Source organism: Neovison vison, chromosome 6, assembly GCF_020171115.1.
Source record: "Neovison vison isolate M4711 chromosome 6, ASM_NN_V1, whole genome shotgun sequence".
In the NCBI taxonomy this organism is placed as follows: domain Eukaryota; kingdom Metazoa; phylum Chordata; class Mammalia; order Carnivora; family Mustelidae; genus Neogale; species Neogale vison.
The window spans coordinates 25335810-25363062 of record NC_058096.1 but is presented as its reverse complement, the minus strand read 5'-3'; the positions used below and the strand labels follow the sequence as shown (position 1 = coordinate 25363062).

The 27253-nt window shown below is 37.1% G+C and overlaps 1 protein-coding gene across 2 annotated transcripts; it reads left to right on the top strand.

Moving 5' to 3' along the window:
- Positions 1–903: 903 nt before the first annotated feature.
- Positions 904–27253, top strand: CHODL (chondrolectin). Of its 2 annotated transcripts, XM_044254992.1 has the most exons (6): positions 904–982; positions 10514–10823; positions 11135–11292; positions 21967–22053; positions 23935–24037; positions 27103–27253. In XM_044254992.1, the coding sequence occupies exons 1-6, from the start codon at positions 904–906 to the stop codon at positions 27185–27187; spliced, it is 822 nt and encodes a 273-aa protein (XP_044110927.1). In that variant the 3' UTR covers positions 27188–27253. The 2 variants fall into 2 exon arrangements, with proteins under 2 accessions (XP_044110927.1, XP_044110928.1); XM_044254993.1 differs by lacking the exons at positions 904–982; positions 23935–24037 and having other exon boundaries at positions 10558–10823.

The following is a 27253-nucleotide window of genomic DNA, read 5'->3' as shown; positions in this document are numbered from 1 at the left end:
AAGCAACCTGCTTGGAAGTAATCTATTTGCAGAACCTAGGTGGGGAAAAACCTGCCACATCCTATAATTCACGGAGCAGGTTTTGGCTCCCACTTCGCCAATCCATCTTGAATAGTGGCTGGTGCCCTGCATCTAGCAATACATATGATCAAGCAATTTAGCGCAAAAAGAGAAAGGCCCCACAACTTGGCATCCCCTTGGACATTAATCTTTGAGAAAACCAAATGGATCCAACTTTTGCCAGAGTTTAATAGCAAAGCTGTCACATTTTACACAAACGAGCATCAGGTCTGTTAGCGAATGGAAAGAGAGGACCAGGAGAAGCGGAGGGGAGGAGGTGGGGCTGCTGACTGCAGTCTTTTCAAAGCGGCTCCAGTTTTTATGGGAGGGGCCGGGTTGCGTCCCATAGCGGGAGAGAAGAAGTAGTTAAAAATGATTGCTAGCAAGGGGCCGGAACCTCGGGATGTGGGTATATAAGACCGCGCCTCCGGGCAGAGCTGCTGTTGCTGCTGCCGCCGCGGTGAGAGCCAGGACTAGCCACACCGGCTTAGCCCCTCACTAGCCAGAGGCCCGGGAGAGGAGCAAAGGCGTCGGGCGGGGTCCAACTCGGGTTTCCTGCTTCACCGCTGGGGCAGACACGGACCCTCTAACTTCTGTTTCCTCTCCTTAAACGCGCACGGGCGGGGTGGTGCGCTCTAGCTCAGCACACCAGCGCGCGGCAAGGGCGCGCCCGGCTCCAGGCCCTGCCAAAGGCGATGAGTGCCGGGCCCTGGCCAGCTGGGCTCCGGCGGCGGGAGTAGGGTCCGGCGGGCAGGCAGGGAGGCTCAGAGGTTAGAGCTCCGCTGCGCGGCGGGCAGTGCTCGTCTTCGCTCCACGCACACCTGCTGCTGTCGCCGCGCCGCGATGAGCCGCGTGGTCTCTCTGCTGCTGGGCGCCGCGCTGCTCTGCGGCCATGGAGTTCTCTGCCGCCGGGTGGTCAGCGGTGAGTCAGGGGGCTGCCCGCCAGCGGACTAGCAGGGAGAGGGGACGCGGGGTGCGGGGGCAAGGGCGGTGCGCGGCGGTCTGTTCTGGGGTCAAGGCTCTCCAGGAGCTTGGAAACCTGTGAGGAGTAGGGCGTCGGGAAGACTGGGGGGCGTGGCAGGGAAGGGACTAGATTGTGGTCAGCTTTCTTCCCGGCCCCGCAAAAACACACGCAGAGAAAAGTTTAAATTTGGGGGGAGTGCCTGGTTCAGGAACGGCAAAGTGGGCTCTGCTACAGCGTTTTCCAAGACTGATTTTCACTCTCTTTTTAAGAGAGTAAGGCCACCGGGCAGGGCTTGGCACCTGCAAAAGGGGTGGGGTACCATGGAGCAGGCAGAGGAAAGAAACCCAGAGCTTCAAGAACCGCCGCAGAAATGCCAGCCCCTGTTGGCCTGTCTTGACTTCGGTCTGCGCACTGTGTTCAGTCGGATAGTCTCTGGGACCAGACCTACCCTTTGTGGGTGGCTCTCAGACTCCTGGGCATACATGCGGCCTTTGTTCTCAGGGAGGGCTGACAAAGAACAGGGGACTTACTGGTCATTATGTGCAGACGCCTTTCCTTTGCACACCTTATTCCAGGTTGGGGACTTTTCAGAAAAGGAAGTCCGGTCGAGTTGGGCTGAGGTGTGCACGGTAATGGCCACAGGTTCGTGCACACTGCAGGTGCCCAATTAGGTGGGCCGAGTCAGTGCCAGGGAAGTGGATCAGAATTGGCAAGCTTCCAAGCATTTGCTCTGATTTTTCTTTTTCTTCGACTTTCACGGTTCTTTTGTTAAGCAATTTATGTCTCATTCACCATCCCTTACTTTTGGGGAAAGTCTTTAAAAAAAAAAAAAAAAAAAGATTCTCAAAAGCTTAGGATGAATGAATTGTGCCTTACATGAAAATTGAGTATAACAACCCCTACTGAAATTTCTTGCAATGTTAATTAAAGTGTTTCAATGAATATTTGTTGAATGTATGTGGGAAAGGGTTTTAAGTGTGGACTTTTTTTTTTTTTTTAAGGTAAAAAGCACAAATTCCTTTTCACATTCCGTTCATCAGTATAACAGGTGTCACTAGAGTTAAGGATAGATGAGAGATGACATCAACTTAATCCATAGTGAAGCCAGACCTTTAGAAACTGGCATATTAAGCTTAATTGTTGCTGATCTTCCCCTCAGCAATATGTGATGTTCTACATCTTGAGACTATAATCCTTCAGTGTCTAGTTATCAATCACTCACCGCTGACTTTTTGGCCCTCTGGAGACATTGGAATTAAATACATGGTGAACTGTCATTTGGACATGTATGCGCTTACATTTGGGGGGCAGGGAGAAAAAAACAGGCTCATTATATTGATAAATTGAAAACTTTTCATTACCAAGTTAGGATGTTACAGGAACCATATATTAGATCCCTTTCCCCTTAATATAGCTTTGAAGAAAAAGTTCACTATATAGACCTGAGTGTTTGAATTACATATTTGACTGCTTTTGTGTTTATGAGAATTACTCTTACAAGTGATTGAGCAGCAGAGACCAAGCTTTTAGCATATGGTGTGTTTTTAGAAACACTTCATTGCCTTAAGTAATATCCTTTTGGTATATTCTTGTTTGTATGCCATAAACTTTGCAAGAGAGAAGAAAAATATGTAAAATAAAAACAGAACTTAAAAAATTGTCAGTGAAAAGGGGTTTTTTTTTGTATTCTATTATTGCATAAATTGTTGCAAACCTTTTGTTGTGTTTTCCTGTGAAGTATTTATAGGCATCTTGTAGATGACATCTGGAAAATTTCTAATTAACTGAACATGATCTATTCGATTTAGCATAAATGATGATGTTTACTTGATATCAAAACAATTACTTAGTTATGTTTTTCTTATGGATAATTTAATTACCCTTGGCCATAAAAATTCTCATTAAAATTTAACCATTATAAGTTTGTGATTTTATCCTTTGAAGACAATTAAAAAATATTTTAGCCACAATAGCATGAGTACAGAGAGTCTAAAACATGACATGTTGGAAGTAGTAGGTCTAATGTCTGATGGATCAATGTTAAGTTCTATGTGGTGCATCAACTTTTTCCTGCCACTGGGGACCAAAATTCTACTCAAATATCCGTCAAATGAAATCAGCTCTTTGGGGCTGTTATTAGGAACATACTTGTAACATATGGAACATATCAGTATAGCTATTTATAATTTATATTTAGTGTACCAAAATAATTACTTTCTCTAGAAAAGAGACAGAAACCCACAAAATAATTCTTTATAGAAATTTTCTTCATTTTAGTACTTGAAAACATGCGATATTTCCCATACTTTTAAATACATCACTATTGTAAAAGTTGAGAAACAAAAGTATTTTCACAAGAAATAGGAAAGTATTTTTATAGGTTAGCAGTCATGTTTATTTTGATGCATAAATATATAGTAAAATATATAACCATGAGAGTAATTTAATGTATTAGAGTATTTAGTGAAAGAGTATTTAATGAATTTATGAGTTAATTTTGGAATTACTTTTAGGATCTCAGATTTGTACTGATTTGTTACTGACCACAGATATGTAGAGAATATTTCTGGGGAGTAAAATAATTTAATTCCATGACTTGATTGGTAGATTATGACAGATTTAGGACAAAGATAAGAGAATTTTACTTATGGGGACATGGATACAAAGGAGAAAGAAGTGTTCAGGAGTGCCTGGGAGGTTCAGTTGGGTAGGTTTCCAACGTGGTTTAGGCTCAGGTTTCTGAGTCATGGCATCCATGCTAGGCATGAAGCTGACTTGAGATTCTCTCCCTCTGTTTCCCCGCCCACTGCCCTGCCACCTCTCTCCCTCTCTCTCTTAGTAAATAAATAAATCTTAAAACAAACAAACAAACAAAGAAACAAAACAGAACTGTTCAAAATTCAGGTTTTTAAGGTAGAAAGATATGTCTGAAGAACATGTGGGTATTTTTAAACATTTCAGGTGTTTTTGAAGTAATGTGTGTGTATGGTTTTTACTCTTGCTTTTTCTTTTTAGTGGGCGCAGCAGTGATCCCCGACCTGTTACGCAGTAAAGGGCACTAAGTGTTTTGCGTGGTACCTCCATATTTCTGCATAAAATGTTAATATGTATTAATTTGAATTCATTGGAATTGGCCTGCATGTTATTTAAGATCCTGGGGGATTTAGACACATCTCTTCTGTTGTGTAGCTGCCACAGAATTATGCAAATCTATGGGTTGTGACCAGTAGCTGTAGGTTATTGTAATAGCAAGGGAGATAGAAAAAAATCTGCTGAGCATGTCCCATCCTGTGGTACTATTCCATGACATCATCAAAAGCATAAAGTGATGACAGTGCAATTTTCAAAGATGCAATTACTTTAAGTATCTCTTGGGCAGGAAAGGAACAAATTAATCTTATTACTAGTCATTTAATAAATTACACATCTATCATAGCCATTACTCCTTAACTGTTATTTTTCATCTTTTTATAGATTTGTTTTGAGAACTCTTCTTCCCGAGGATGGCAATAACTATTTCAATAATGTTAAAAATGAGGTGGTGTTGCGTAAAGGGGTCCAGAGTGGAAATCCAGCTGATGTTCACATTAACAATTTTTACTTTATAACAGCTTTCTGTGCTGGGCACTTGGCGTACAGGTGGATGAATGTACACAATTGGCAGGCACTCTTGTAACATATTACTGGTAATAGAAAAGACCCGATGACTTGAATCCTGTTGCACTCCTTGTAATTGGGAAAAATTCATTTGGGGTTTGCTTTATTTAGAAGATGTAAGGGCTGGGTGAAAAAAAAAAACACTTAAGACTAGATAAGACTAGATATGGTTTGAAAATCTGATATAGATGTTGCAATATTAATCCTGTGTCTAAATGTTCAGTAATAGAAAAACCAAAATCTGCTTAGAAAAACAAACTCTCAATGCATAAGCCCTTGCACATATCATCAATGGTAATCAATAACAGATTAATGCTAATAATTTAAGATAGAAAACATGAATAAGGTATATGGTCATCAATCTCTTTATTTCATGAAATATTTCGCTTTAGAAAAAAATATTACATTTGTCTAGGGAGGCAGCATAGACATCTGGATGAAGGTGTGGACTATGGGGCCAGAGAGACTGCCTGGTTCTAAACCCTGACTACTGTGTTGTATGAATCTGCAAAATATCTAACTTTTTCAAATAGGATGGGAGCTCCAGGGTGCGACCTACAGCACAGGACTGTTGGAGGGTGAAGGGGTTTGAACAGATTTATGCAGACTGGATCGTGCACAGGGAGTTTGTGCCAAGAAGCTGAGAGCGAGCTCAGCATGCAGGTCCTGTATGCTGGAGCTAAGGCCACCTAGAAGAAAACAACTTTTTCTAGCTGAGCAGCCTATATCGCCCCGAGAACACATCTTTTCCTGATTTACCCAAAGGTGTGGCTGGTGCTACAGTGAGACCCTTCATGCTGAACTATTCATAAATGTCTGACCATTATTATTACAATACTTCCTTAAAAGTCCTGTTTAGGTGAGAAAACTCCATTTTAGGTGAGAAAACCAGGAAAGTTTTAAGTAATGCCCCCAAGCATACCCACAGCAGCTCTTTTTGATTGGATGTTTTAACTTTTGAGTTACAGTCACTTGGTTTACCATTTGCTATTTAGATCCCAATTTTTAAATATGCAAATTTTAATAAATGAGTTCCATTCCCTTCTCAAAGCTTGTGGTATTTCCTAGTGGGAGAGGTAGGACTTGCAATTGCCACCACCGTCCACAAAATGACCCAGGACTACAGTTTTGAGTTTATCAATGCAAGAAAATATATTCTAACACCCTTGTACTGGCACATTATACATTTAATTGCACTATAAAATCTCTGTTACAAAATTGGAAACTTATTATAACAAAACTTTTTTTTTTTTAACAAAATATCATCCTTAAGTTGGTGGACTATTGAACACTTTAAGGAGCGCTGTTTGAAAGCATTTCATTTTAGTTTAGAAGTGCTGGCATTGTATCAGAGATCATGGCACAGTGTATAATGTTGGATCAACCTATTTAGTTATGTGATTTGGGAGAGAGTAAGAAAGAATGATGAAAAACCAATTATTTTGTGGGATTTTGGTAAAATGTCCAAAGTTCAGTCAGTCAGGTTTGGGGAAGACTTATCATGTAGATTCTCTTTTGTACATTTTTTTTCTTTTTATAACTAAAAGTAGATCATGACTGAACCATAGAAATTCATAAAATATCTTTTATGCCTTTAATGAAAATTATGACATAAATTCAATTCTCAATATTAGTAATATATGCTTAGAGCATAAGGTATGAGAAAAATGTTATTATTTTGCTCACAGAGGACTCAGCTGTCAGAAAGTTAATAAATATGAGCAAAATAAAACTGAATCATAGATCCTTTCTATTCGAGAAGAAAAAAGTAAACTGCCATAATACTATGAGTTCGGCCCCACTTTTATATCAATGCCAAAAGCATTTACTGCCAATATTTAGTTCTAACGGACAAAACCATCTATTCATGGGAATAGTAGAATAGTAGAATCTTAGCAGTGACAGTGATAGGAATTTTATGCTGTATGCATGTGTGTATAATATTAATAGGTGTAGAATCCTAGGTGGAAATCCTAGGTGACATTAAGTAAATTGTTAGTATGAAGCTTGCCTTAGTGTAATAAACACTGTTGCATGGTTATCTGAATATTTATCTAAATATGCTATGGTTAGCAGAGGGTGGATGGAAGTAGATGTAGTAGGTGAAGTTTCGAATTCCTATCGTTCAGAATAGCCAATGGAAGATTTTATCTGAATGAAACATTTAAAGATCAGAGAAAAGGGAGTTCCCCATGTGATCTCACAGAAGGAGAAGAGAGATAGTTGTAATGGTTCTCTAGGAAGATTAGCCTTTACAGAAGTGGGAAAAGTGGCTTCCAGAAGATCTGCATTAATGGAACTTTTCTGGGAATTAGGGCAACATTTGTTTCCCAGCTGTTGGGAGTTCCCCGGCCATGACGGCCAAATTTCCATCAGCTGAAATGGTGGGGAGTGTTCAGAAGCTCCTTTTGCCTGATTTTGCTACTGCTTGGACTACATTTGCACAATAAGGCCGTAGTTGGGAGTGAAATAGAAATGGATGTCAAGAAATCCAGTGTCAACTTTAACTGATTGTATATGAATGGTAATAAAACTGGGCCAGATATCTGTAATTTTCAAACAGCCTTGCTAGATCTGAACTGCTAGTGACCTTTCAGTTCAAAATCTGAGGACACAACTGATATTCAGCAGATACTTTGGAGTTAATATCTACCTGTTCTAGTGGTAATTGGCCCCTATTTGGATCCCCTGACTATACCTCTGCTTTGCAGCCACTGCAATCTCTACCTCCTCTCCCATGACCCTGGACCATTCCATCACCCACAGCCAAGGTGAGAATGCCTGTCACAGACAGTGCCATGGTCAGCTAGCATCTAGGATTCACGCACACTTTTTAACTACTTTAAATAGAATCCCTGCCTTAGGTTTTCCTCTTATTAATATTATTTCTCTGTAGACTCACATAACAGTGTTAGGAATTTCCACATTGCATTAAAATTCTCTTAAACATTTCATTCAAAATGCTACCCTTAATTTTATAAATTAAACTGTAATTTCAGTGGAACTATTTCAGTGTCCTCACTGTAAAGAAATCGGTGTAGTGTTTATTTTTTAACATCAAAGAGAATGAGCAGGGACTTTTAGCATCTAAATTATATATAGGCACCCTCTGAATGAGTGCTGGCCTTGGTATATAAGTAATTTTTACTCATTCAAGTTTCTGGTTAATTTATTTTTTAAATGGGCTCCTTTTTGACATCTTGCAACACAATCTTGTTGGACAAATTTAATATTTAAGAAGTGTTAGAGGCAAATCCAAGTCTGAGGGTTCTTGGAGTGAAAAACTGAGCCCGTTGAAGACTCAAGGGAATGCAGTTGAGATATATTTCGAGACAGAAATATGTAAAGACTGTAGAAGAAAGTGGAAATAGCTTGCTTTAAAAATACAGGCACAGAACTCACTGGGATTAATGGCATATTTAGAATATTATCAGGAGCAACCATTTTAAACAATGAAGTCATCACAAAATCTAATAATAAATTAGGAGAAATTAAAATAAATAATTATATTAGAATCAGCCCCTGGAACTTTCATGATTATTTCTCAAGGATGATTTATTTCAGACTGATTTGTCCTCTTGAAATCTCTTTACTCCCTTTTTCCTGCAGTCATTCATACTAACGTTTTATTTTTCATTAACAATTAGTTGGGGCTGTCCATTCATTTGTTTATATTATTCAGTGTGGTGCTCCTGGGTCCAGATCACAGTTAATGAGACGGAGAGGACAACTGGCTGGCAGGCTTACATTGCTACAACTACTTTATTAGATGGCAATTCTCAGCTTGGACCATGATATTGAATGCATATCACTCAAACACTGTGGTGAGGTTAATGGCCTCCTGATTTCGGCACCCTCCCGACTCTGAGTGTCATCATAGGTCATTAATTGCTGATTCTGGGGGAGAATGGATGTGATACTGATGTTGACTCAGTGTGATGTACTGTAATTAAGAGTACAAATCTTGAATGCAGTATTTTTTAGCCAGTGTTTAAGTACAGTAACACTCCCCTCTCTCCACTACTGACAAATTTTCTTGATCGACTCCAAAACTAAATACCTGCTGAGAAAAGCCTTCAATCCTAACAAGAATATGTTCATGCAGACAAATCTTAAGAAAGCTGTAGAGCTCTGCCTTAATTTCTTCGCATAAAGTAATTTGACTTAATTTTACATAAAATACTTGGTAATCTGTTTTCCGAGACCAAACCTAAGCTGAAATTGGAAGAAGGCAAAGAAACTAATAGAGGTTCTGGGCAGCGGGTTGGGAAAAAGAAATAGTGATAGAGATGGATGCATGATTTTTAATGTTGACAGAAGAGAACAGAAGTGAAACAAAGAAGCTAGTCTGGAGATTATCTCTATAATTTGGCATACTTGCCTGGTGGTATAAGGGAGCAGAAGTAAATCAAGAGTCTATGCGTTGAACCACCCAGGTGGCCCTAAATTAGGGAAAGTTGAAAAGAAATGCAATGTTACCACTTTCAAACTCATAAAGGAAGTAATTGCAACTAGTCTAATAGGGCATCTTTTCAGTTAAATTTGAAGAAGTCATTTTATTTAATATGTCTCCATTTAATACATAAATGGAGATTCTAATGTTGAAAAGCAATTTGTTCTCACTTACATCACCTAAGTTGTATTTAATTTAACGGTCTTTGAAAGACACTTTTGGCCAAATTTCAGTTTACCGAGATCTCCGAGTTATCAGAGATTGAAAATAATCAGCAATAGATGAGACTTTAAAAGCACCTTTATTTCTTGATGTATTTGTTTGTTTCATATTTAAAATGTCTTTCTTTTTTGTTTATTTATTCGTTTTTAGTATTTGATTCTCTGAGTTCAGCGGAGCCTGAGTGGCTCAGTCTGTTGAACGTCCAACTCTTGGTTTCAGCTGGGATTGTGATCTCGACCTAGTGTGACCCTTGCACATGGCTTCTGGAGTCTGCTTGAGATTCTTTCCGCCCTCCCTCCCCCTTGCCCTCTATACCCTCCCCCCACACCCCTCATGTGCACTCGTTTTCTTCCATTCTCTCTCTTTCTCTCTCTGAAATAGATAAAATCTTGATTCTCTAAGTTCAAATTTGGGAAATTCTATTTGGAGTTTATAACTCATTTGAGATGTCTGTGTAGAAAAAAGAGAAGTCATTGGCTGAGCGACTGGAGATCATACATGGAGATCACCTATGAAACCAGAAAATATTCAGAGAATTGAGAATGAGAATTTTCTCAAAGATTACTCTATACTACTCTAGAAATCTATCCTGTCACTTTTAATGCTGTATTTTATTAATAAATTATTACTAGAGTTACTTTAATTTTGACCTCTATTAACTTCAATGTAATGTATTTAATGTATATACAATAAAAGCAAATATTTATGCCTCAAATTTCCCACCTTAAAGGTTTTTCATGATACCTTCTAAACATTGCTTTTAAAAATTTTATTTGTTTTTTTAAATTAAATTATTTTATGAATTGTTTTTCTTTCATAGTTTTGGCCTTTTAGCTCTCCATATACCTGAAATTTCTTTAGCTACCTTCATATGCTGTGATAATTAATTTACATCTAAGCCAGAAGAATCATGAGTTCCCTTTACAGAAATTTTCTTTAAGTAAAGTGTTTTGAAGTTTGTGTTAGAAGTTTACCTAGGGAATCAATTTGCTTTTATAAATTGAAAGTAATAATTTAAAAAATAAACCTTATAAAATGATGCAATGGAACAATCATTCTTGGGAGAGTGCATCCTGTGTTGATTGGCTCTTTAACCTTAATTCATAATAGCTTATGAATATAGTTCGGGTAATCAATACATAACATCTTTTTTTCAGGCCAGAAGGTGTGTTTTGCTGACCTCAAGCATCCCTGCTACAAAATGGCCTACTTCCATGAACTGTCGAGCCGAGTGAGCTTCCAGGAGGCACGCCTGGCTTGTGAGAGTGAGGGGGGAGCCCTTCTTAGCCTGGAGAATGAGGCAGAACAGAAGTTAATAGAAAGTATGTTGCAAAATCTGACAAAACCAGGAACGGGAATTTCTGATGGTGATTTCTGGATAGGGCTTTGGCGAAACGGAGAGGGGCAGACATCTGGTGCCTGCCCAGATCTCTACCAGTGGTCTGATGGAAGTGCTTCCCAGTACCGGTAAGTAGGGGTCCTGAAAAGTTGGATGTTCTCTGGGGGACTCAAAAGGGAGAAGGGAGATTTCTGTTCACCTGTAGAGGATGTCAGAATGGAAGAAGCCAAGTGGGTGTTGGGTATTAAGGAGGGCACTTGTTGTGGTGAGTACTGGGTGTCGTATGTAAGTGATGAATCACTAAATTCTACTTCTGAAACTAATATTTCACTCAATGTTCACTAACTGGAATTTAAATAAAAACTCAAAACAAAAAGCAAAACAAAAAGAATAGAATGGGTGAAATCACTTCGAGGTGTTCCTGTTGCTCTGTTTACAGAAACTGGTATACTGATGAACCTTCCTGTGGAAGTGAGAAATGTGTTGTGATGTATCATCAACCAACGGCCAATCCAGGCCTTGGGGGTCCCTACCTTTACCAGTGGAATGATGACAGGTGCAACATGAAGCACAATTACATCTGCAAGTATGAACCAGGTAGGAAATACCATAAATAGGGATAATGGATTTTGTGCATATTTGGTTATATTTTGATCTTCACTATTTATATTTAGGCTTCACTGCCTTTGACTCTTTGTGTTTCTCTGCTGTGAAATCCAGACTTTCTCTGCAGCTTGTCATAGAGCTCAGTGTCCGGAAAAATACTTTATGCTATAGAACAAATTGCCCAGTCAGTTAAGCAGAAGGGGTAACTGGACACATTTGGAGACCTGTATTTAAGGGGAAATAACATTTCTTTTTCTTTTTCCTTTTTTTTTTTTTTTATTAACATATAATGTATTAGCACCAGGGGTACAAGTCTGTGAATCGCCAGGTTTACACACTTCACAGCACTCACCATAACACATACCCTCCCCAATGTCCATAACCCCACTACCCTCTCCCTCCCCCCTCCCCCCAGCAACCCTCAGTTTGTTTTGCGAGGTTAAGTGTCTCTTATGGTTTGTCTCCCTCCTGATCCCATCTTGTTTCATTTATTCTTTTCCTACCCCCCAACACCTCCCAACGTTGCAGCTCCAATCCCTTATATCAGGGAGATCATATGAGAGTTGTCTTTCACCGATTGACTTATTTCACTAAGCATAATACCCTCTAATTCCATCCACGTCATCGCAAATGGCAAGATTTCATTTCTTTTGATGGCTGCATAGTATTCCATTGTGTATATATACCACATCTTCTTGATCCATTCATCTGTTGATGGACATCTAGGTTCTTTCTATAATTTGGCTACTGTGGACATTGCTGCTATAAACATTTGGGTGTACATGCCCTTTCAGATCACTGCATTAGTATCTTTAGGGTAAATACACATTAGTGCAATTGCTGGGTCATAGGGTAGCTCTATTTTCAACTTTTTGAGGAACCTCCATGCTGTTTTCCAGAGTGGTTGCACCAGCTTGCATTCCCACCAACAGTGTAGGAGGGTTCCCCTTTCTCTGCATCCTTACCAGCATCTGTCACTTCCTGACTTGTTAATTTTAGCTATTCTGACTGGTGTGAGGTGATATCTCATTGTGGTTTTGATTTATATTTCCCTGATGCTGAGTGATGTGGAGCACTTTTTCATGTGTCTGTTGGCCATCTGGGTGTCTTCTTTGCAGAAATGTCTGTTCATGTCCTCTGCCCATTTCTGGATTGGATTATTTGTTCTTTGGGTATTGAGTTTGCTGAGCCCTTTGTGGATTTTGGATACTAACCCTTCATCTGATATGTCATTTGCAAATATCTTCTCCCATTCTATCAGTTGTCTTTTGGTTTTGATAACTCTTTCCTTTGCTGTGCAAAAGCTTTTGATCTTGATGAAGTCCCAATAGTTCATTTTTGCCCTTGCTTCCCTTGCCTTTGGCATGTTCCTAGGAAGAAGTTTCTGCAGCTGAGGTTGAAGAGGTTGCTGCCTGTGTTCTCCTCAAGGATTTTGATGGATTCCTTTCTCACACTGAGGTCCTTCATCCATTTTGAGTCTATTTTAGTGTGTGGTGTAAGGAAATGGTACAATTTCATTTTCTGCATGTGGCTGTCCAATTTTCCCAACACCATTTCTTGAAGAGACTATCTTTATTCCACTGGACATTCTTTCCTGCTTTGTCGAAGATTAGTTGACCATAGAGTTGAGGGTCTATTTCTGGACTCTCTATTCTGTTACATTGATCTATGGTCTCTGTTTTTGTGGCAGTACCATACTGTCTTGATGTTGACAGCTTTGTAATAGAGCTTGAAGTCGGGAATTGTGATGTCACCAACTTTGGTTTTCTTTTTCAATATTCCTCTGGCTATTCAAGTTCTTTTCTGGTTCCATATAAATTTTAGGATTATTTGTTCCATTTCTTTGAAATAAATTGATGGGATTTTGATAGGGATAACATTAAACATGTAGATTTCTTTAGGTAGCATTGACATTTTCATAATATTTGTTCTTCTAATCCATGAGCATGGAACATTTTTCCATTTCTTTGTGTCTTCCTCAATTTCTTTCATGAGTACTTTATGGTTTTCTGAGTATACATTCTTTGCCTCTTTGGTTAGGTTTATTCCTAGGTATCTTATGGTTTTGGGTGCAGTTGTAAATGGGATTGACTCCTTAATTTCTCTTTCTTCTGTCTTGTTGTTGGTGTAAAGAAATGCAACTGATTTCTGTGTATTGATTTTATATTCTGACACTTTACTGAATTCCTGTATAAGTTCTAGCAGATTTGGAGTGGAGTCTTTTGGGTTTTCCACATATAGTATCAAATCATCTGCAAAGACTGAGAGTTTTACTTCTTTGCCAATTTGGATGCCTTTAATTTCTTTTTGTTTTCTAATTGCTGAGGCTAGGACTTCTAGTACTATGCTGAATAGCAGTGGTGATCATGGACAGTCCTGCCATGTTCCTGACCTTAGTGGAAAAGCTCTCAGTTTTTCTCCATTGAGAATTTATATTTGTAGTGGGTTTTTCATAGATGGCTTTGATGATATTGAGGTATGTGCCCTCTATCCCTACACTCTGCAGAGTTTGGATCAGGAAAGGATGCTGTACTTTGTCAAATGCTTTTTCAGGGGGCGCCTGAGTGGCTCAATTGGTTAAGCGGCTGCTTTTGGCTCAGGTCATGATCCTGGAGTCCCGGGATGGAGTCGTGCATCGGGCTCCCAGCTCCACGGGAGTCTGCTTCTCTCTCTGACCTTCTCCCTGCTCATACTCTCTCTCACTGTCTCTCTCTCAAATAAATAAAAATTTTAAAAATATATTAAAAAATGATTTTTCAGCATCTATTGAGAGTATCATATGGTTCTTGTTCTTTCTTTTATTAATGTATCACATTGATTGATGTGTAAATGTTGAACCAATCTTGCAGCCCTGGAATAAATTCCACTTGGTCAGGGTGAATAATCCTTTTAATATACTGTTGGATTCTACTGGATAATATTTGGTGAGAATTTTTGCATCTGTGTTCATCAAGGATATTTGTCTGTAATTATCTTTTTTGATGGAATCTGTGTCTGGTTTTGGGATCAAGGTAATGCTGACCTCATAAAATGATTTTGGAAGTTTTTCTTCCATATCTATTTTTTGGAACAGTTTCAGAAGAATACAAATTAATTTTTTTCTTTAAATGTTTGATAGAATTCCCCTGGAAAGCCATCTGGCCCTAGGCTCTTGTTTGTTGGGAGATTTTTGATGAGTGCTTCAATCTCCTTACTGGTTATGGGTCTGTTCAGGCTTTCTATTTCTTCCTGGTTCAGTTGTGGTGGTTTATATGTCTCTAGGAATGCATCCATTTCTTCCAGATTGTCAAATTTGCTGACATATAGTTGCTCATAATATGTTCTTGTAATTGTTTATATTTCTTTGGTGTTGGTTGTGATCTCTCCTCTTTCATTCATGATTTTATTAATTTGGATCCTTTCTCGTTTCTTTTTGTTAAGTCTGGCCAGGGGTTTATTACTCTTATTAATTCTTTCAAAGAACCAGCTCCTAGTTTCATTGATTTGTTCTATTCTTTTTTTTTCCAATTTATTTATTTTCAGAAAAACAGTATTCATTATTTTTTCACCACACCCAGTGCTCCATGCAAGCCATGCCCTCTATAATACCCACCACCTGGTACCCCAACCTCCCACCCCCTGCCACTTCAAACCCCTCAGACTGTTTTTCAGAGTCCATAGCCTCTCATGGTTCACCTCCCCTTCCAATTTACCCAAATTCCCTACTCCTCTCTAACGCCCCTTGTCCTTCATGCTATGAAATAAGTCAAGCAGAGAGAGTCAATTATCATATGGTTTCACTTATTTCATTGATTTCTGCTCTGATCTTTATTATTTCTCTTCTGCTGCGTTTAGGCTTTCTTTGTTGTTCTTTCTCCAGCTCCTTCAAGTGTAGGGTTAGGTTGTGTATTTGAGACTTTTCTTGTTTCTTGAGAAAGGCTTGAACCACTATATATTTTCCTCTCAGGACTGCCTTTTCTGTGTCACACAGATTTTGAACTGTTGTATTTTCGTTATCATTTGTTTCTATGAATTTTTTCAATTCTTCTTTAGTTTCTTGGTTGACCCATTCATTCATTAGAAGGATGATCTTTACTCTTCATGTATTTGGATTCTTTCCAAATTTCATCTTGTGATTGAGTTCTAACTTCAGAGCATTGTGGTCTGAAAATATGCAAGGAATGATCCCAGTCTTTTGATACCAATTGAGTCCTGATTTATGACCCAGGATGTGATCAGTAAGGGGAGTGTTAAAGTCCCCTACTATTATTGTATTACTGTTGATGTGTTTCTTTGATTTTATTATTAATTGGTTTATATAGTTGGCTGCTCCCATGTTAGGGGCATAGATATTTAAAATTGTTAGATCTTCTTGTTGGACAGACCCTTTGAGTATGATATAGTGTCCTTCCTCATCTTCTGTTATAGTCTTTGGCTTAAAGTCCAACTGAGCTGATATAAGGATTGCCACCCCAGCTTTCTTTTTATGTCCATTTGCATGGTAAATTGTTTCCCACCCCCTCACTTTAAATCTGGAGGTGTCTTTGGGTCTAAAATAACTTTCTTGTAGGCAGCATATTGATGGATTTTATTTTTTTATCCATTCTGATACCCTGTGTCTTTTGATTGGGACATTTAGCCCATTAACATTCAGGGTAACTATTGAGAGATATTGATTTAGTGCCATTGTATTGCCTATAAGGTGACTGTTACTGTATATTGTCTCTGTTCCTTTCTGATCTACTATTTTTAGGGTCTCTCTTTGCTTAGAGGACCCCTTTCAATGTTTCCTGTAGGGCTGGTTTAGTGTTTGCAAATTCTTTCAGTTTTTGTTTGTCCTGGAAGCTTTTTATCTCTCCTCCTATTTTCAATGATACCCTAGCTGGATATAGTATTCTTGGATGCATGTTTTTTCTTGTTTAGTGCTCTGAATATATCATGCCAGTTCTTTCTGGCCTGCCAGGTGTCTGTGGATAAGTCTGTTGCCAATCTAATACTTTTACCATTGTATGTTACAGACTTCTTGTCCCAGGCTGCTTTCAGGATTTTCTCTTTGTTGCTAAGACTTGTAAATTTTACTATTAGGTGATGGGGTGTGGACCTATTCTTATTGATTTTGAGAGTGGTTCTCTGTGCCTCCTGGATTTTGATGCTTGTTCCCTTTGCCATATTAGGAAAATTCTCTACAATAATTCTTTCCAATATACCTTCTGCTCCCCTCTCTCTTTCTTCTTCTTCTGGAATCCCAATTATTCTAATGTTGTTTTGTCTGATGGTATCACTTATCTCTTGAAATCTCCCCTCATGGTCCAGTGGTTGTTTGTTTTTCTTTTGCTCCGCTTCTTTATTCTCTGTCATTTGGTCTTCTATATCACTAATTCTCTCTTCTGCCTCATTTATCCTAGCAGTAAGAGCCTCCATTTTTTATTGCATATCATTGATAGCTTTTTTTAAATTTCAACTTGGTTAGACTTTAGTTATTTTATTTCTCCAAAAATAAATTTATTTTTATTTCTCCATACAGTGTTTCTCTAATATCTTCCATGCCTTTTTTGAGCCCAGCTAGCACCTTGAGAATCGTCATTCTGAACTCTAGATCTGACATATTATCAATGTCCGTATTGATTAGGTCCCTGGTCTTTGGTACTGTCTCTTTTTCTTTTTGTGTGTGTGTGTGTGGTGAGTTTTCCGCCTTGTCATTTTATTCAGATAAGAATATATGAAGGAGTAAATAAAATACTAAAAGGGTTGAAAAAACCCCAGGAAAATGTGCTTTAACCAAATCAGAAGACACCCCAAATTGTGTGGGGGAGAAAGGGGGTAAAAAGAAGTTCAGAAAAAATAAATAAAGAAAAAAATATTAAAAAAGAAAAATATATATATATATATTAGACTGATGAATAGAACAGGATCACCCACTTAATTTTGGAGTTTTGGTCTTTTAGAAGAAACTACCTCCCAATATTTTAAAGAATGAAAAACCTATATAAGGGTAAACATGATGAAGGGATGGAATATAGTATAAAGATGATTTTTTTTTTAATTTCTAAAAAAGGAGTTGATAAGATAAGTTGGTTGGGAGAATAAAGAAAAAGAAAGTGGAGGGAATTCCTCAGGCTGGAGACTAGAACAAAGCCCTGTGCTAGATTTAGGGTATATTTTGATCTATTAGAAGAAGTTGTATCCCAATTTTTTTAGAAGAAAAAACCCTATGTGTATACAAAAAATAAAGTTAGATACAATGAAGGATAAAATATGACTATAATAATGACTATAATAATGATTTTTTGAAAGGTATTGTTTAGATAAACTAGTTAAAGAATGTTAAAAGAGGAAAGGGTAAAAGTTAAGAAAAATAGCAGAAGAAAAACATAAAATTAAAAAAATTAATTAACTTTGCAAGACTGAAGAATCATGGGGAGAAAGCCATGAATTCCATTCTTTGCTTTCTCCTCCTCTGGAATTCAGCTGTTCTCCTTGGTAAGTGAACTTGGTCATTGCTGGATTTCTTGCTGATCTCCTTGGAGAGGGGCCTGTTGTAGTGATTCTCAAGTGTCTTTGCCCCAGGCAGAATTGCACAGCCCTTACCAGGGGCCAGGCTAAGTAACCCGCTAGGGTTAGCTTTCAGGAGCTTTTGTTCCCTGAACACTTTCCGCAGAGTTCTGGAGGTCAGGAATAAAAACGGCAGCCTCCCAATCTCTGGCCTGGAGGAGCCAAGAGCTCGGTGCCCCACTCCTCAGTGCACCCTCGGAGAAAAGCACTCAATCACTCCCATCTCCCTGGCCTCTGGCAGCGCCCCGAGCTCACCCAGCCTGTGACCAAGCTTCTTTGGTCTGGTTGGCACACAGCCCCACCTGAAGTCTCTGAACCCTGCACATTCCTGAGCTCTTCCAGGGGGGATCTCTCGGATCTGGTGGGGTCCCCGCTCACAGACCAGTGGTCTGTGCCATGGATCACAATTTAAGGTAACCCTGAGTTGAGAGCTCACTCCTTGGCTTTGTCTCTGTAGCCGGCTTCCCTGCTTTAATACCTGTGAGCTCTGCGACACTCAGACACCCTCGATCCTTCTGTGACCCCATGGGACCTGAGACCACACTATGCCCATGTGGGCTTCACCCTGTTTAGCCTCTGCAGTGATGTCCCTCAGTGGAGCAGACTTTTCAAAGTTCTGATTTTTTGCTCCGTTGCTCCGTTGCTCCGCCCCTTGCCGGGAGCCAGCCCCTCCCCCCGCAGTCTATTGTCCCGTTGCTTTGGATTCACTTATCGCCGGTCCTACGTTTCAGAAAGTGGTCATTTTCTGTTTCTAGAATTGCTGCCCTTCTTCTCTTTGATCTCCTATTGGATTTATAGGTGTTCAGAATGGTTTGATAAGCTATCTAGCTAATCTCCTGCTACCTGATGTCATCTCAGCCTGCTACTTCTCTGATATCTTGACCCAAGGCTGGGAGAATAACATTTCCAATGTTCAGGTCAAATTGTGTTTTTGTAAACAGATTTTTATGAAGAATAAATGTCTATTTTTAAATATTTTAAATATGTAGTGTAAAGTTTTTGAAGTCGGTATAAGTCATCAATGCAATCAAAGCACCTAGGGATTTACACATGTGAGTGACAGATCATTGGATGATTATCCAATGCATTTAAGGGAACAAAATGACTTTCCTCTTGGAACATTAGCATCTCTTTTGTTGACATTGCCACTTCACATGTGCTCCTCATTGGAAGTCAGATTGATTCTAGCTCACTGAGGCATAGTGGAAAAAGATTAGGGGCTTGTGCCATGGTCTTCCTTTTTGTCATTCTTTGGAATCTGCCCCATTGATAGCTTTGGTTTGAAGTCTCTGACTTCTTGTCATGGGCAGCATGGGAAGATTGTCTTGTCCTGAGCTACACTGGTGGGGTTTCCTGTGGACATAGTAAATTTAAATTACCTTGAAGAGGGCAGTTCCACTAAATTAATATTTGACAAAAAGTAGAGACTAATCAAAATTACATAAACTAATTTTTTAAATCACCTGAGAAAGTCAAGCTAGACACCTAGGCTTTGAGAGTTTTTTGATGTTTTTCTCCTTCTCAGTGCTGGGAAGTGCCATTTGAAGTCTTCTGAGGGGCTGTCTACTTGACCTCAAAATGTGTTCATGGAAGGCAATTAGAATCAAGTACTGCTATTTCTATTATTCTCTTGAAATTACATGATTCCTTTCTCATAAGACCTTAAAGCACCAGAGATTATTTGGATTAGATTCACCCTTCTCTTTATATTTATCCTGCTCTTCAGTGTATTAGCCAGCTTTCTTTATCCCCGGTGAGTTTATTCTTTAAAGCCCTAAATCCATCATTACCCTCTTAGAAGCCTTTGCAAAGCCAAATCTGTTATGCACTTATGTTCTTTGTCTTTATTTTTTTTTTCTTAGAAAAATATAAAGTTAAAATTCTCTGATACTTTCCATTGGTGATACTGTGTACTATTGAATGAAACAAAGTATGTTATACAGTATCCTTACTATTTCTTTCTCCTTTCTTTGGGCTTTTAGGTAAACTATTTGACCCTTCATACATTTATTTTATTTTTATTTTGCATTCCTACTTACCAAATTATTGAGGACACTGCCAAGCCCAGAATCTTCTTTACTTGTTTTGTGTAGGTAATCTAGGTTCATATTACTCATGGAAGAGCACTTAAGATAAAATATATATATATATATTTCTCTATCTTCTATATTCTACCTAAATCTTCAAATAATCTATACTTTGTGAATAAGATTCCTTTATGTATTTTTTTTTGTTTTTGGTGCACATGTGCAGTTTTATTGTTATAAATGTAGAGCTATATTTATAGTCTTATTAATATAGTTAGAATTTTTATTCTTTATTCTAATAGTCTAAATATGTATTTATTTATTTTATTTTAAATATTTGTCTTCTATTTGTTAACCTTCCTTAGGCTAAGTGTTTTATTTATGGAGGAGGCTAATTTGATTAAATTTCTTGCTTCTATAGTCAATGCTCTTTTAGTGGAGAATGATTAGTTTTTAATGGTGAGGGGGTTGGAGGAGTAAGCAGCAGGATTTATTAAAATTCATGAATTAGGACACCAATTATTTTGAACTTTATTCTCCAGCTACCCGAAGCACTGTGTGGTTTGAACTTAGTCTCCTCTTTCTGTCCCCTACACACCATCTAAAATATGACTAATGATATCTGAAGTAGTAAATAATTAACCTGGTTATGAAGACATGGAATAACTCACTAATTGATTTTCTTACTCTCTTCTCAATTTTTTGTTATTGCCTTGTGAGTTACATATCTATTTTCTTTGTCTATCAGTGTTATCTTAAGACATTTTCATGGGGATCCTTCTGAATCTAATGTTCACACTTATTAAAATTGCATTATGCCCTCTTTTTCTTAGACATTAAAAGTAGTGTTTACAGGTTAAGTTTCTAAAATGTTGTTAATCAGAAATTATATTGATCTAAAGATTATTAAGATTATTTTTAAAAAATAACCAGTTCTATATTGATAAATTGTATTTCATCTGTATATTTGTGCAGCAAACCCCATTAGAGCAGCAACTGGCATAGAGGGCCCAAGTTATGTAGAAAAATGTGTAGGATAGAACTGTATCTAAAACCTATAGGAGGATATTGAAGTGTTAGGGTGAAATATTTGTAAAAGAATAATAAATGTTATTACAGGACAGTGTATGATAAATGTCCAATAAAGAAAAACTATGTGGCCAAATTAGAGTAGCCAATCTAATATTAAAAATGATTTAACATGCTGAACTAATATAGAATGCTGCCTGTGTTTTATTTTTTTCTTTCCCATCAGTTATCAAACATAAACAGAATTATATTTTTGAAACAAATGAAGACAAGTTACGGGGTTTTTTTGTTCTCATTGATTCAACTTACTTTCACTGAACTATTAATTTATCAAAATAGTGCCTTACGTAAAAAAAAAAATAACGGAACAATACCAGATCATGTAAGAAATTTTGACATTTTTAAATTGTATAACCATTAAAGAGATCTTTATCTTGTAAAACCAGGGAAAGAAATAACTTGCAAGCCTTAATTTATTATTATTAATATTTTTTAAAGAAATAGATGCTACCAAAAGCACATCTAAGTATGGCATTGTTTTTCTAGGACAGAAATGTGCTTTAGAACATTATTTGAATCCCCTATTCCAAATGCATCCATGTACAGTCGTCTGCTGATTTTATTGCAAGGAGAAACCCAGATATTGCACTGATATTAATGAAGAAGCCATCTAGGCTTGTCTTGGAATGGCACTTAGTGTCTCACATTCTTAGACTCCCAATTCCTGCTTCTCTTTGTGTTTCTTTCTACTTGCTGGGTCATGATTGGCTGTAGCAGGCTGTTGTCAGTATAGACACGGTATTGATTGCTAAAGGCAGTTTGGGGGTCGCATGGACCAAGTCAATCTGAGTCACAAAGATTTATCAACTGGTTACTTTATTCAAAGGTAATGAAATTATGACTTCACAGTTGAATAATTTCATGTAAATTTAAATTCAAGATATAATTTTTATCTGTAAAGTATTCAGAAATCAAAACTCTGGTGTTTACATTGTTTTATTATAAAGTTTTATTTTCATCTGTATTTGTATTTCTCTTCTTTATCATTATATATGATGCCTGTACCAATTATTTACAGAGATTAATCCAACTTCTCCTGTAGAAAAGACTTATTTTACAAATCAACCAGGAGACACCCATCAAAATGTGGTCGTTACTGAAGCAGGTAATGAATTCACCTATTTTTAACCACCCCCTAACAAGAGCAGAAACTATAATTGTAAACTCTGCTTCATGCTGGCCCTAAATTTTCTTGTTGCTTGGTGATATGGTTCACTGAATTTAGCCTATGGGAGTTTATCTTTGAACTAATAATGCTGAGCTAGTTTTTGAGCAGAAGAATCTATTTGTTTCCTTCCTATTTTTTCACTTCAAGTCAACATATCTAGTAATAAACTAAGTAATCCACATGGAAACCTGGACTCACAACTTTTCACATAACACATAGGCATTATGATGTAAATGGGCACATTCAGCAGGTTGCAAACCATGGTGTGCTGGTAAATGTTTAGTGAGTGGCTGATGTGGGAGTGGGTATAAAAGCAAAAGCCTGATTTGTATCTGTGCAGATTCCCGTGGTAAGTGTTCTCCTACCTTGGCTGGTTTCAGGATATGGAGGGGATATCACTGGTGAGCAGGGTGGACAGAATGTGTACAAAGAGCTCTCAACCCAGAAGCCCCTGGCACAACCTTCTCTGCCAAAGAAACAATGAAATCCCACTGCAAATTGCACATTCCCCGATTGGAATTATAAATCCCAATCAGAAACTTCTCCTAGGATTAGTTAGTTAGGCGTTCTTTTAGCATGGGCCTGTGACGACCGGACAGAAATCTTAAACAATCCTTAAGATTAAGAAATCAGAAAGCAATCCTAGTTGCTTTGTGAAGATTGCGCCAAAGACCCAAAGTCTTAGAGTCTTTCCCCAGGTGATCCAAAATCCATGAAAAAGTAGGAAATACTTTCTCTTCTTCTTGACTGTTACAGATAAGGGTTCATGATGGTATTTGGAAAAAGAACAAAAATGTTTCCTGAATCCTTAAAGTCCTTGAAGCCGTGTGTTGGGAGCTCAAGATTAAGGGAAAGCATAGCAAGTTACCCCCAAAATACCCCATCACTAGACCTCAGTTAATATATCTTTTGTTAACAAAGGACATGATGTACAGTTATGTGGATAGTTTGATCTAAGTCTGGTCTACTTTGACTAGAATTATTTAGATTGCTAATGCTGACAGCTTTCGATTTACTAGCGAAACTCATAGTTTTTCCATTTTCTTTTCTTACGTGGACATGATATTAAACCTTAGTGCTTTTTATTTTTCAGGTGCCTGATTTTAAAGCCAGTCAGAACATCTAGACCTAATTAAAAATGCTAATAAATAATTACATGAGGAATGTTTTCCCTCTTATGACCTTGAAGAAATGTTTAATGGAATGATTTTAATTTATATGGGGCTTAAGTGTGGCAGTGTTTTATTTTACCAAGGGTACCTAACATTATCAAGTTTGATGGAATAGGATTAAAAAAATGATTCATTTTAGAATTTAATTAAGATCAAGTCCTTATGCGTCTGGACTTTTGTATCTCTGGGTTATGCCTGTGTCATTAGTTAATATTTACTAATATTTAGTATTTTGATTTAATCCCAGAGAGTCTTGCATATCATCGTAGCATTGACCTTACTGGTTAAGATGATTATATAACCAATAAATCAACAATTATTTTAATAATCAGTGCTTATTTCTTAAAGTAATAATGGAGAAGGATTAATGAAGTGAGATAGCTAAGATTATTAGTATGTCATGAAAACTAGTCCCTATCTAAATGGCAGATTTAATAATAGTTTTAGAAATAGGACATTGAACTAGAGAATGGCAACCAAATATATTTCACTAGATTATTCAATATTGGAGAAGAAACTTTCTCAGAATTCATTTATTTATAATAAATCTATTTTACCTTAAAGTTTTGGAAAATGTTTATATAGTTTCAGTGTTAGAATTCTGCCTCAGACATCTTTTTGTACTAAGACTGTTTTGCTTTTGTAGGCATAATTCCCAATCTAATTTATGTTGTTATACCAACAATCCCACTGCTTTTATTGATACTGGTCGCTTTTGGAACCTGCTGTTTCCAGATGCTGCATAAAAGGTAATTAATTCATGTATGTAGAGACAACTTGAAAAGTTTTCTATAGGTTTTCCAGAACTCATTTTAAAAAGTATAGAATTATATTTTTAATTTGCCTTAAGAAAGTTCTGATTTTAGTATCTGTTAGTACAAATCCAGTATATACAATCTAATAAGATAGGCCTTGATTACAGGATCCATGAATTATTTCACTTAATATTCACAAGTCATAGGAAGTAGGTACTCTTTTGTTTCTGTTTTTCTGTTGAGGATATGGTGGCTTACATGAGTTATACAGTTTGCCTTGGGTTTCTTAGCTAGTGTGTGTGTCAGATTTGAAATTTGAATCCTTGCAAGCTGACAACATATACAACTATACTATACTGTCTCTTGTTTATTACATATAAGCATTAATGCTAAACCTTTCCATCTTGACCCCAAGTTGTATGTAAGACTTGGTTTTTGGGTATACTCTGTAGTACCTTTCTAAAAATTTTAAGTCATAGGTTGTTGTTTATTTCCAAAGGATCTTTTGAATATAGGAAATAAAGTACAAATGTAAAAATAGGTCACTTTTAGGAGGCAGTTTCCATCAAAATGATATGTCTTAATAGCAACATTCTTGGGGGTATTCTTTTATATCTATTTAATCATACCCTTGAGTTAAAGATGAAATTTTTTCATGTGTGTCAATTTATCAGTTAAAAATTAATACATGAAATATAGATACATGTTAAAATAAAAAGGGAAAGGTGTTGTGTTTAAATGAGAGCATATTTGCTAGAATAAATTTGCCATCTTTGTCAGTATTTTATTTTACTTTAATTTAGTTTAATTTTTTTTTCTTATTTTATTTTTTGTTTCCTTAAAAGGAACTTTTATCAGTATTTTAAACAAAAACTGAGTGCCTTCATCAGGGAAGGACCTGCAAATGAAGTCTTATTTTTCTTTTGATTTGAGTTCATCTTCATCTTTTTCTGAAATAAGCCATAAAGATCCACTAAGTTAAAAAAAAAAAAAAAAGCCCCAGAAAAACAAAACAAAAATGTTAAATAGATGTAAATTCTAAATGGTTCACATAAATTATTTTAAAGGGTACAAATTGTGATGTATGGTCTCCTTAAATAAGATATTTTGAATAATGATAACTAAAGCCTGGAAAATTAATACTATATTGTGCCTTTGGGTTTTCCAACATATCTGGGATAGTATTTTGTACAGAAAAAAGACAGTATTAAATATCTCATTTATTCCCTTAATACCTAAGGCTATAGATGGAAAGATGATTAGTCATTTTGAAAACCAGAGAAGTAGAGAGAGGATGTGACATAAATTTCCCCTTAATCCAGAAAACTGTTAAGGAAGAGCTGTAAATAACAAATAAGATTGAAAAACAATATTTTAAAATATTATACGGACATTGTCATTTCTAAAATAAAAATTACTCAAGTGCCAGTAACTGAGATTTCTCTAAAGTTTGTTTTTCTTCTTCCAAATAGTATATTATTGTGGAGATTCTATTCATATAAAAGTCTTCCACTTTTTTATACCTTTGAAGATCTGAGAAGTTTTCACTTGTTTCAAATTCTCCGAGTGAGAAAATAAACCAAAATTGAGTACCTCCAGATGCCGGAATTAGCTGTAGTGCTTATTTCATTCGTTCTTAGATCCTCCCCTTTTCCTTTCTTCCAGGAAAGCAAGGAGAAACTTCACCAAAGACTCAACTCCATTATCATCTGAGTGCCTTGCAGAAAGTTTAAATTCCAATCTGGTACACATAATGGTTTATATCATTCCATGTCCTATTCAAAGCAATAACTCGTTTCCTTAACTGGTAGTAACTCTTAAATGAAATACTAATGCTACACAAAATCTAAGTTACATTAATAACTTAACCATCTTTTATTTACTATTTGAAAAAATTTCTTGTTTTTCATAAACTTTGCTTGGTTTATTTTTCATTCATGTTAGATGACTTCATAGATAAAAAGATGTATTGTTCATACTTTTTTGGAAGCAAATCTCCAAAATGTTTAATTTGGTCACAGTATTTTATTAGTAACAAATTCAGTTACATTAAAGTCAATGAAGTAGTATTATAGAATTGTATTGATCAGATTGTTAGGAAGAATTCTTTTCTGTATCGGATGGAGTTCTGCCATATGTGGTAGACTGAGAGTAGATGGAATGGGTTACCTATGGGCTGTGGAGCAGATGTCCTTGAAGGGACTGTCTGTGGGAGGCAGGAAGTGCAGGACCCAAGTTACAGGAACCCGAAGTGGTTAAGTGATCCAGGTGAGGGTTCTTTCTCAGGAAATGAAAGCCAGGAACCTAGATTTTGGTAAGTAGCCTGGTAGAGGATGATTTTCAGAGCTAAACTCAGGAAGAGGCAATTATGCAGGAAACTAAGAAGTGGCCATTTTATGAAAAAGAGAGTGAGAAGATAGCCAGCCCTCTATGGGGGGATGGAAGTGTGGGCTTGGATTCTATATCTGACAGGAGGGAAGTTCAGTCTCAGATCTCAAGGTAGTAAGTTATTAAGGCCTGAATCTACTTTGAACTGCATTGGTTGCAGAGACTGAAGCAAAGCCAAACTTTCAGGGATTAAGTGAATTAACTATAAAACAGGAAAACAGAGGGGAAGAGGGGTTTAGGAAGGTACTTACACTTAGGACAAAAACACTATTTTGATGATTCGGCATCAAATACAGCCCATGTGAACAGAAGAATATCCAAAAAGCAAAATTTGAAAAATCAGTGATCAAATAAATTGAAAATTTATGAGTGATTATAATGAAACTTTTTGGTATTATGTCAGACATGTGTGTGTGTGTGTGTGTGTGTCTGAATGTGTCTGAATTTTAAACTAAGAAGGGTCAAACAGATCAATTTTGTTTTTTCCATCATTTCACATGACCTGTTTACCATCTTCACATACTGGAATAATCTAGAATCTTTTGTAGATATGCTGGTGAGAGAAGAAAGACCATTTTATAAGGGTCTGAAATATCTCCATTTGGACCAAAACATGCCTATTTCAATAAAAAGTCCCAAAAATTGAACTTATATCTTCTTATGTTTTTCAGTAAAGGAAGAACAAAAACTAGCCCAACTCAGTCCACACTATGGATTTCAAAAAGCACCAGAAAAGAAAGTGGCATGGAAGTATAATAATTCACTGACTTGGTTCCAAAAGAGAAAATAAAATTGTCTAATTCTGGATCTGCATCAGGAATG

Bases quoted from the DNA above. Each gene is read 5' to 3' on its own strand.
- CHODL (XM_044254992.1), top strand. From the start codon at position 904: ATGAGCCGCGTGGTCTCTCTGCTGCTGGGCGCCGCGCTGCTCTGCGGC. The intron at 10,824-11,134 runs GTAAGTAGGGGT...CTCTGTTTACAG, and splicing joins GGAAGTGCTTCCCAGTACCG to AAACTGGTATACTGATGAAC. The intron at 22,054-23,934 runs GTAATGAATTCA...TTGCTTTTGTAG, and splicing joins TGTGGTCGTTACTGAAGCAG to GCATAATTCCCAATCTAATT.